The 11531-nt window shown below is 42.7% G+C and overlaps 1 protein-coding gene across 2 annotated transcripts; it reads left to right on the plus strand.

Annotated features, from left to right (window-relative positions):
• Positions 1 to 1908: 1908 nt before the first annotated feature.
• Positions 1909 to 8086, plus strand: LOC129848636 (amphoterin-induced protein 1-like). Of its 2 annotated transcripts, none has more exons than XM_055915753.1 (2): positions 1909 to 2174; positions 2766 to 8086. In XM_055915753.1, the coding sequence occupies exon 2, from the start codon at positions 2794 to 2796 to the stop codon at positions 4432 to 4434; it is 1641 nt and encodes a 546-aa protein (XP_055771728.1). In that variant the 5' UTR covers positions 1909 to 2174; positions 2766 to 2793; the 3' UTR covers positions 4435 to 8086. The 2 variants fall into 2 exon arrangements, with proteins under 2 accessions (XP_055771728.1, XP_055771727.1); XM_055915752.1 differs by lacking the exon at positions 1909 to 2174 and adding an exon at positions 2181 to 2530.
• The last annotated feature ends 3445 nt before the right edge of the window (positions 8087 to 11531 follow it).

Raw genomic sequence — 11531 nt, forward strand, 5'->3', positions numbered from 1 at the left:
AGGATCCGGCACATCTCAATTCTGGACTGTTTTGTTTCCCGGAACCCATGTGCCAGGATCAGTACCTCTCTTGGCATTAAAAATAATTGTCCCTGTTTGCAATGTAAAAAATATAATAAAATCAAAGTTAATTCAAGTTGCCTTCTCTGTAATTCTCCTTCCCCCTAAAAAACGTAATGTGCCTGATATTCTAACACTTGATTCGTCTTGGGCCTGCCCGGGTTTATGGTTTGCGCAGCATTAGCCTGTATAGATCAATGCGTTGCCATTGCTGTTTTGAGAGAGAGAAGTGCGCCTGTATCTCACAGAACTAGTATGAGACTCACTTTCTGTGATCGCTCTCCCTCTCTCTGCTTTGATAGTCATGCTCCTGCAATTCTCTTCTCTCCAGCGTTGCACTTCGTCATTTATTCCTTAGCACCCTTTTTCTAAGCGTGTATGATTCTATCTAGAACCAAAATGGGTTATTCAGCTCCCCCATAGGAGAACCCCTTTAGTTCCATAGTTCCAGGTAGAACCTTTTCCACAGAGGGTTCTACATGGAACCCAAAAAAGTTATACCTGGAACTAACGAGGGTTCTACCTGGAACCAAGACAGGTTCTACCTGGAACCAAAAAAGGTTATCTTATGGGGACAGCCGCAGAACCCTTTTGGAACCTTTTTTTCTGACTGTAGAAGTGGGAAAGGTGCTGGAGGTTCCGCATCACCCTTGATAAATTGAAATATATTTGCCAAAGTTATAGAATTACTGCTGTCTGTTCAGAAAGAAATGAAATAACGTAGAATACTACACCGGGAGTAGGTCTATAATTTAGCTACAGAGGATCAATAGCTTATTTTATTTTAAAATAGCCTAGCTGCAGATTGTGTGTAGCCCAATCACAAGGCATGCCTACAGCCTGGAACGCGCAGCAAATCTGTCAGTGAACAGCATGTAGCCAAAACAGGCCTTTTGCAATATTTCAAATAGCCAAACATCGCGGAAAACACAGGTTTGAAAGGAAATGGATTCTGCTGAAAAGAGAAGACTAATCTGGAAAAGTAAAACGATGCGTTACAAAGTAAAACAAGCGAGAGATAGTATAATATTTCCTCCTCATATTATACAATATGTGTCTCTACACACCTAGGCTTAGGCTATTGATGGAGTCAAGACAAGGTCGTTTTTATTCATCTCAGATTCTCAATTTGTGAGGTATTAAAAAATATTCTGCCAAAGTCTCCAGTAATCTAAAATTGTGTAGAATTGCATTTAATGCGTTTATATAAAGCAAACATTTTCCAGGACCCTAGGCCAAAATGAATTATCCCCATGTGTGCATCTTCTGCAAGCCATTCTACTCTTCTGCTCCATGTCAGCACGCAAAAGCAATGACATGCATGCAATGCTTTATTATAAATGTTTTTGTGTGTGTTTCTTTCATGCGTTCTGGTACCTCAGAGCCTCAGGTCAGCTCACTTTTTGTTCAGGCACCTCCCAATTTACAAAAGCAGCATTGCATGCAGCCCCGCGGGCCGCCAGTTGCCCATCCCTGGCCTATAGGTTAGCTCAGATTATAATTCTGATTCAGTTGACATTCCTTTTTTTCTCATCATATTGCAATACCTATTTTCGAAGTTAAGAAACCAAAATAGGCTGACTGGTACAGTACAATGGGGCCACATTTATATACACATGTGTAAACGTTGTACCTGTTATTAGACCTACAGTCTGAAGGGAATTAAATAACATAAAATAAATATAATTTAATACCCCTTTATCCTAATCTGTATTTAATCGTTTTATTCTACATTCCATGATAATAATCCGTAAAAATGTTGCATTGAGCTACTGGAGTGGAAACTAACGGACTTGACTCGAGGTCGTTGCTGTGTTTGTAATAGTGCATCGCGTGAGCGCCCTCCCAGTAATCAATCAGAAGGCTCTTCATCCGGCAGAAGGCTGCTGCTTCGCTCTCTATGATACGGCATAGAAGGATTGGCATCATAGGCTGTGGTCTACTCCGCTCTTAAAGAATCACTTCGAATTGCATTTTCTTATTATATGAAGTATAACCAATTGGTAGGCTACTATTTTGCATCGACGTCCTGGGTCCATTTGCTGTTCAACCTGCGACATTTCTTAATATCGCCTTTGATCTTCTTCAGTTTACGCCTTGAGAGGGAGCAGAAGGTAAAATAATGCTTGTGGATCATTTATTATAGGCAGAGGTCAGCTGGATGTTGAACGTTTCCATAGGTTTTGAAAATAAAACTATGTTGCATGGCATCAGCTAATAAAAAAGTATTTAAATTGTTTTGGCTTTATTAATAATAGATAGCCTACTCTCCTCTTTAGCAATAGGATATCGGCAGTGCTTTTTGTGGCTAATGTGGCTAGACATGTAGGATGTAATGTAGGCAGTGTATTCAATGTTGAACATGAGTTAGTGAATGAAACAAGCGTAGAAATTACAGATCTGTTCTGAGACGCATGAAGTTCAACTCATTATGGGAACTTGTAGCGGTCCTGTGGTGCAATGCACCCCGGTAAGTGTACCATGTGCGCATGGGTAAAGTGCATGGAAGATGAAATATTCTGCTCATCTATTACTGTTTAGTAGCGCATTTACTATGCTTGACAGCCCACGTGTGTGAGTTATGACTGTCATGTGGTTGTTTTATGTTATTGCTAGGTGTTGGCATAATTTTAGCCAGGGGACACTACAAATATCAAGGTAAAGGGAAGCAATGTGCTGCTGACCTCCAATATATTTTCTTTCAGCACATGGCCGATTGAGGATGTATGTCATATGAAGTCTAAATTCTGCATTGTGAAGACTAAGATTCCCTATCTAAAAATACATTCAACATCCTCTACCATGCCTGCACCTGACATGGTGGATGGGCAACTCTCTGGTTCCCGCTGTGCCATAGAAGGAGTGTCTATTAAGGGGCTCTTTGCCCTTCTGGTCCTGAGTCTCCTACTGCCTTCAGGAGCAACAACCAGCTCAAAATCTGTCACCTGCCACAAAACCTGTTTGTGCGCCAGCAACATCGTTAGCTGCTCCAAGATGAACCTGACCGGCATCCCCATGGCTTTTCCTCGCTACACCGCTGTGCTGGACCTCAGCTTCAACCAAATCAGTAAACTGAAAGCTGAATGGACCCCAGTCAAGCTCAGCATGCTGCACAGCCTCCTGCTCAGCCACAACGGCCTCACCTTCCTCTCTTCCGAGGCCTTCCTATATGTCACACGGTTGCGCTACCTGGACCTGTCCTCAAATGGCCTGAAAATTCTGGAGGAGTTCATCTTCGAGCCCCTGGAGCACCTAGAGGTGCTTCTGCTTTACAACAACTACATCTCCCAGATTGACCGCACCGCCTTCTCCAGCCTCAACAGCCTGCAGAAGCTCTACCTCAGTCAGAACCAAATCCAACGCTTCCCCCTGGAGCTGGTCAAAGAGAGGAATCGGCTGGAGAAGCTCACTCTGTTGGACGTGTCCACCAATCGGCTCAAACTGCTGCCCATACAGGAGCTCCAGGTCCTGCCTGCCTGGATCAAGAATGGCCTCTACTTCCACAACAACCCGCTGCCCTGCAGTTGTGAGCTGTACAGCATGCTGGCCCGCTGGCACCGCCAGGAGCTCAGCTCCGCCACTGATTTCAGAGATGACCACACCTGCCTCCTCCCAGGCGCACAGAAGGAGAAGGCACTCACCCTGGAGCTGAACAAGGTCCATCTGAATTGCAGCACAGTGACCATTTTAGACGAGGAGGCCTACCTTGAGCAGTTCATAAGACTGGGCTGTGACACTAGGCAGAGGTACATGCTGAAGAGCTGGGTCCTTCCCGGCAATGTGCAGTTGTCTTCTGGTAACCAGAGTTCCAGGGTCCTCAGCGACGGCAGCCTGCAGGTCGGCCCCATCACGCTAGAGGACTCTGGGATCTACACCTGTTACGCAGTGGGGGAATCCTTCAACGAGACCCTGTATGTGACTGTGTTAGTGCACAACGCCACTCAGGCTGGAGGGCAGGAGGGCATGAAGACGGCCTACACCACACTGGTGGGCTGTCTGGCCAGTGCGATGATGGTGCTCATCTACCTCTACCTCACACCCTGCCGCTGCATCTGCTGCCCGGGCCAGGGCCTGGACAAGAGAGCCCCGGGGGACAGCCTTCACTCCTCCATCCTTAGCGTCTCTCCCACCCATGAGGACACAGGCCCGGAGGGGGGCGGAGGTGGAGGGGGTGCCTTTGACAAGCCTCCCTTTAACAGGCATGTCACCTACCTGGACCCAAAGGGCCTGCTGGAGCAGAATGGGCGACTGAGCCCATGTGGGGAGGAGGATGAGGAGTGGCAGGAGGAGGACAGAGGGAGGCAGGAACAAAGAAGGAAGTCAGACGCAGAGTCTCTGAGCTCTGTGTGCTCTGACACCCCTATTGTTGTATGAGAGGATTTCGCTTCAACTGGAGGATCTTCCACATAAAAACACTGGGTGGAGGGTGGAGGATGGGTGACTCAGCTGCCTCAGTAGGACTGTAACTTGCTTATGAAGCAGGAGGAGGCTATCCATTTTCCATATGTAGAAATTCAATAGGTTAAGTGGCTTTAAGTAGTGGGATTACACTATCGTGTCTTTTTATAAAACAAGAACTTTCAACCAAATGAGGATTAATTCTCACTAATTTATTCTGTAGCAATCTATGTGTTCATCAAATGCTTCATCTCTTTGTGTTAGAATACCAATATTGTTGATTCCTTCCAGTGATAAGGGGCACAAAAACATTATGAATTGTAGCTGAATTTATGCAACCAACAGAAGCAGCATTGAAGTGTATTCACTTGAATAGACTCAACATTGCTCCAATACATCTGTGCTGCTGTGACGCCTTGATCACCAGGCTAATAATAGTCTCTGTCACTTAGTCATTATTGGGAGGGGAATGCTAGTGGGACAGTGTGGCACAGAAAGGATATTTGTTAGCAGCTAGGTCCAGTCCTACCAAAGGGAGTTGCTGTGAAAATCCACTGAGTACTTCTGGGCATGGGTTCAAGTCCCTAAGCAAACGGACAAATGCAGACTGGGCGATTGTCTTATAAACATGGTCAGAAATAGCAGCCAGTAGTACAGCTAATACGCTAGCCCACTCAGTGCCCCTGCCACAGTTGAGCATGGGATGTAAACACAACTCTAGCACTGGAACAACAGATATTCTGCTGTTTTTCTTATATTGATAAACAGACACAACTAAGATTAAGGACTGATGTAGGAGGTATAATATAAACAAAAGTCATTGATATTACGCCAGCACCATGAGCTTGGAAAAAATGGTCAACAAGCAGTCAGATGCTAATGTTACCCAGCTGAAAATCAGGTTTGAGCTCAATGAAGTTTGAGCTCTTGTTTTGTACCTGAATCTCTGTTTAGTCACTCAGTCCAGTTGTATGCTATGGGGGTTTCTTAACACACTTCATTAGATATTACCTAACCTTGACTAACAGCTTTTCAACCTGAGAATCTCTGGGCCTCTTAACTTGAAACCAGGTGCCATCGTAATTTCAGTACCTTGATGGAGGAACTTACTGCGCTGATGTTAGAGAGGGACATCTCCGAAGACAGACTCCCACCTCTTAAGACCATATACTCAAACCTATAGTATAAGCTGAAAGGCACATTATTAACTCACAGTAAAGCAGTTACTGAACACCCACAACAAAACATGTGCCACTAACATTTTCAGAAGCAAGACTTTCTTAAGCTATCCATTCATGTCTATGTTTCTGCCTGCTCAGTGTCATATAGTTTCATATGTATGTGTATACACATTATCTAACTATCTATTAATCAGATGTTTAATAGTATGGATGCCTACAGTATAAATTATTATAAAAAGATGTTGCAAGATACTGTATGTGTTTTTGCATACTAGCAGAGGAGTTGTAAATTAAAGACAGATAATGTTATATGAGAATATTATCATAACCTATAATCTTGTTATGCTTTGAAGACCGTTACATTTGACAATTTGCTGACATTGTACAATTGACATGGTCATTTCTGGTAGAAGCTATTGGACCTCTAGCTCTTCTGTATAAAGACTGCATTATAATCTCCTGAAGAAAAATGTATCATCTCTGACCAAGCAATGATTAGTTAAAATATTTAAAGAGTAACCGGTGTGTAATCTCTTATACACTCACAAAGGGAATCAGCTGAGTAATTGTTATCTGTTTATATATGTAAAAGTATTATGCGTCTTTGTGGTAGCCATTTCTTTTAATGTTCTGCGTTTGTCTACTGTACGTCTGTGTTACTTACTACTTACTGCTTATGAATTGTTGGGTCAAGTACAAAGACATTAATCTATAATGACAAACTTTTGTCAGAATCTCTCTGCTTGCCTCCCAAATGTCTTCCTGTTCACCCACTGTATCTGTCAACTGTATTCACAACCTCAAACTTCCAAAGCATGAAGTGTGATGATGCTGTGTTTTTCTTGGAAAGAAGCACTCAGGAGACACACAACATGAAGGTTGATATCCAGTGGTGTGAAGTAACTAAGTAAAAATACTTTAATTACTTATTACAGTGCCTAGTGGAAGTCTATACACCCCTTGCACAGTCTTCACATTTTTCTGCCTTAAAATTGTATAAAATAAACTGATTAAATTTTTTTTAAATCCTATCGATCTATACAACGTGCTCCATATTATAGAACATTTATAGAACATTTTCCAAATGACTAAGAAATACAAAACGTATGTCCTAACACCCCAGAGGTAATACAGCCATTACAGCTGTGAATAATTTGGAATCATATTCTACCAACTTTGCACAACTCTTAGGGCAACATGCAGCAACATGTGAAGACTGTGCAAGGGATGTGTAGACTTTCACTAGCGACTGTGTAAGTCGTTTTTTTGGAGTATCTGTACTTTACCATTTATATTTTTGATTACTTTAACTCCACTACATTCATAAAGAAAATATCTACTTTTTACTCCCATATAAAAATGCTTCATTGATAAATGAGTGTTGGAGTCTGCCCCTGGCAATCCGCAAATAAAAATCAGGTTTGCTTAATATAATATTTTAAATTATTTATAGTATTTACTTTTACTTTTGATATTTAAGTATATTTTAGCAATTAGATGTACTTTTAAACCAAAAACCTTTACTCAAGTATTTTACTGGGTGACTAACTTTTACTTGAGTCCATTTCTATTAAGGTATCTTTACTTTTACTCAAGTATGACAAATGGGTACTTTTCCCACTACTGTCAATATCTGATCGCCTAGAATTTATGCTTTATTACAGCCCTCCTTGCGATATTGTGACGTGAGTGTCCAGTGTTACTGAGGCCTGCTCACAGGGCCAAATGGCATGCCACTCCACTGGCTTCTTTTTCTACAGTAAATTACCCTAATGACATGTACTGTGATCACTAGGGGGTGATAAATGAGTGTTGGAGTCTGCCCCTGGCAATCCGCAAATAAAAATCAGGTTTGCTTAATATAATATTTTAAATTATTTATAGTATTTACTTTTACTTTTGATATTTAAGTATATTTTAGCAATTAGATGTACTTTTAAACCAAAAACCTTTACTCAAGTATTTTACTGGGTGACTAACTTTTACTTGAGTCCATTTCTATTAAGGTATCTTTACTTTTACTCAAGTATGACAAATGGGTACTTTTCCCACTACTGTCAATATCTGATCGCCTAGAATTTATGCTTTATTACAGCCCTCCTTGCGATATTGTGACGTGAGTGTCCAGTGTTACTGAGGCCTGCTCACAGGGCCAAATGGCATGCCACTCCACTGGCTTCTTTTTCTACAGTAAATTACCCTAATGACATGTACTGTGATCACTAGGGGGTGAAATGTTAGAACTCACAGGATCACTGAGGTGAAAACTCAGTTCACTGGAGGAGCAGTCTGTTTACTTTCTTCAGGCACCATTTGATGCAGGCTTTTTATTCTCCCTCTTTTGGACCATTTACCTTTGGCACTGTCTTGTGGCTGTAGGAGCACACCATCACATCCCTTTTGCCATTTACAGGTAACTTAATTACAGGTAAACTGAAGGAAGGACAGTGTGTTGTCTGTGTGGGTTTGTGTTTATCACCAATCTGAATTACTGTACTCGATGTCATTATGGATTAATTGTCAATATCTGCAGAAGTAAAGGTATATTTCCATCTAGATTCTATAATATGAAGGCATGTGTGCCAGAACCCGCTAATTTAATACTGCTAGTGTAAATGAAGACTTCTACTAGATTAATGATTCAAGAGGACTGGAGAGGGAAGTCTAAAGACCCTGGGTTCATCTACTTTTGACGAGGGCCCATTTGCCTCTGGTTAGGGAATAGGGTGCCATTTGGGACATAATCCCTGATTTAGCAACGCTGACCAAAAGCAAAATCATCCAGGTTTTGTAATGAAGTGACAGATTTGATTAAACTGGGTGATATGTCAGCAGATGCTAGATGTTTAGGTCCCATGTGGTTCAGTTGGTAGAGCATGGCTCTTTCAATGCCAGTGTTGTGGGTTCAAATCCAATGCGGGACCAGTATGAAAATGTACTACAGTAAGTCACTCTGGATAAGAGCGTATAACAAATGTAAAGATCCCTGCACATTTTTACTTCAACTATGTCTATGGCCTTGCAGTAACATACTCTACAATATGTATTGTCACAAATAGTTAAGTAATAGGAAGTATTGAGGTGTGGTAATGAGACATTTCTAGCTAGTAGATATTTAAGCATAGTTTATAATTAGAACCAATCGACCCGTAGCAGAAATGTCAGAACGACCTGAATATAAGATGACTCTATTTAGAGCAGGCACAGATGGCATGGTGCATGTAGTCAGTGCCTGCTGATGCTCAATGATTAGCATGTATTTGTGTGTGTGTATGTAGACTGAATTCAGAAGATGACTCATCCTTTCTCTGTAAGCCCCCTCCTGATTTAATGAAATGACTGCCGATAATATAGTGTATTTGTGAGTCTATGGGTTTTCATGCCATCTAGTGGACTGTATTGTGAATGATTTAGCTGAACATGCAGTCTAACACTGTGAATGGGCCCATAATCAACCTGGTTAATCTGAACGAGAATTTATGTCAATGGTTAAACTACCACATTTGCAAAACAGCACAATAGACTTAATAAGTCCCAAATCCAATACAGGTTAACTTTGTTTATTTCGCATAATTGGAATAATTGCACAGTAGTGGAGCTTGTTCACTTTTCATGACCTGTCTGCAGTTCACTTCAGATGTAAACAGAACTGGAATAATGATGGTCGGTCCTGGTGAATCTTTCAGAGTCAGATGCAGACAGGCATGGTCTCAGTGTTGTGTTGGAGCACCAGCGTGGTTGTCAGCATCGACATATTTAGCAGATGTTATCGCAGGTGCAGCGAAATGCTTGTGTTTCTAGCTCCAACAGTGCAGTAATATCCAACAAACCAAAACAATACACACAAATCCCCAAAAATAAAGAAATTAAGAAATATCAGAACGATTCAGCCTGGGCCAAGCCCACACAGTTCTGGTCTCTGTTAAAGATTGTGTAAAACTGCCTCATGAAGACCTCACCCAGGATCCACTGATCATTGTCCTAAGCAAAACCAGTACTACAGTACAAGAAAGCTAAGGTAACTGAGCTAAACGACTACCGCCCCGTAGCACTCACTTCCGTCATCATGAAGTGCTTTGAGAAACTAGTCAAGGACCATATCACCTCCACCCTACCTGACACCCTAGACCCACTCCAATTTGCTTACCAACCTAATAGGTCCACAGACGACGCAATCACAACCACACTGCACACTGCCCTAACCCATCTGGACAAGAGGAATACCTATGTGAGAATGCTGTTCATCGACTACAGCTCAGCATTTAACACCATAGTGCCCTCCAAACTCGTCATCAAGCTCGAGACCCTGGGTCTCGACCCCGCCCTGTGCAACTGGGTCCTAGACTTCCTAAAGGGCCGCCCCCAGGTGGTGAAGGTAGGTAACAACATCTCCACCCCACTGATCCTCAACACTGGGGCCCCACATGGGTGCGTTCTGAGCCCTCTCCTGTACTCCCTGTTCACCCACGACTGCGTGGCCATGCACGCCTCCAACTCAATCATCAAGTTTGCGGACGACACAACAGTGGTAGGCTTGATTACCAACAACGACGAGACGGCCTACAGGGAGGAGGTGAGGGCCCTCGGAGTGTGGTGTCAGGAAAATAACCTCACACTCAACGTCAACAAAACAAAGGAGATGATTGTGGACTTCAGGAAACAGCAGAGGGAGCACCCCCCTATCCATATCGACGGGACAGTAGTGGAAAAGGTGGAAAGTTTTAAGTTCCTCAGTGTACACATCACGGACAAACTGAATTGGTCCACCCACACAGACAGCGTTGTGAAGAAGGCGCAACAGCGCCTCTTCAACCTCAGGAGGCTGAAGAAATTTGGCTTGTCACCAAAAGCACTCACAAACTTCTACAGATGCACAATCGAGAGCATCCTGTCGGGCTGTATCACCACCTGGTATGGCAACTGCTCCGCCCACAACCGTAAGGCTCTCCAGAGGTAAGTGAGGTCTGCACAACGCATCACCGGGGGCAAACTACCTGCCCTCCAGGACACCTACACCACCCGATGTCACAGGAAGGCCATAAAGATCATCAAGGACAGCAACCACCCGAGCCACTGCCCGTTCACCCCGCTATCATCCAGAAGGCGAGGTCAGTACAGGTGCATCAAAGCAGGGACCGAGAGACTGAAAAACAGCTTCTATCTCAAGGCCATCAGACTGTTAAACAGCCACCACTAACATTTAGTGGCCGCTGCCAACATACTGACTCAACTCCAGCCACTTTAATAATGGGAATTGATGGAAATTATGTAAAAATGTATCACTAGCCACTTTAAACAATGCCACTTAATATAATGTTTACATACCCTACATTACTCATCTCATATGTATATGTATATACTGTACTCTATATCATCTACTGCATCTTGCCATCTTTATGTAATACATGTATCACTAGCCACTTTAAACTATGCCACTTTATGTTTATATACCCTACCTTACTCATCTCATATGTATAGACTGTACTCTATACCATCTACTGCATCTTGCCTATGCCGTTCTGTACCATCACTCATTCATATATCTTTATGTACATATTCTTTATCCCTTTACACGTGTGTGTATAAGGTAGTAGTTGTGGAAATGTTAGGTTAGATTACTTGTTGGTTATTACTGCATTGTCAGAACTAGAAGCACAAGCATTTCGCTACACTCGCATTAACATCTGCATGTGACAAATACATTTTGATTTGATTTTACTACAACTGGAGCCATACTGGATAGAGAAGAAAGCGGAGTATAACTGCAGGTGGAAAAGTAGCCTGGACAGCCGCTAGTAGGCGCTATTGTCCACTATCATCTAGACTTAATGTGCCCAGACAGTGATACACTCGTGTCCCCTAGCGACCGGTTCGTACATAACACATCCTTCA

The sequence above is a fragment of the Salvelinus fontinalis genome, chromosome 3 (assembly GCF_029448725.1).
Source record: "Salvelinus fontinalis isolate EN_2023a chromosome 3, ASM2944872v1, whole genome shotgun sequence".
Taxonomy (NCBI): Eukaryota; Metazoa; Chordata; class Actinopteri; order Salmoniformes; family Salmonidae; genus Salvelinus; species Salvelinus fontinalis.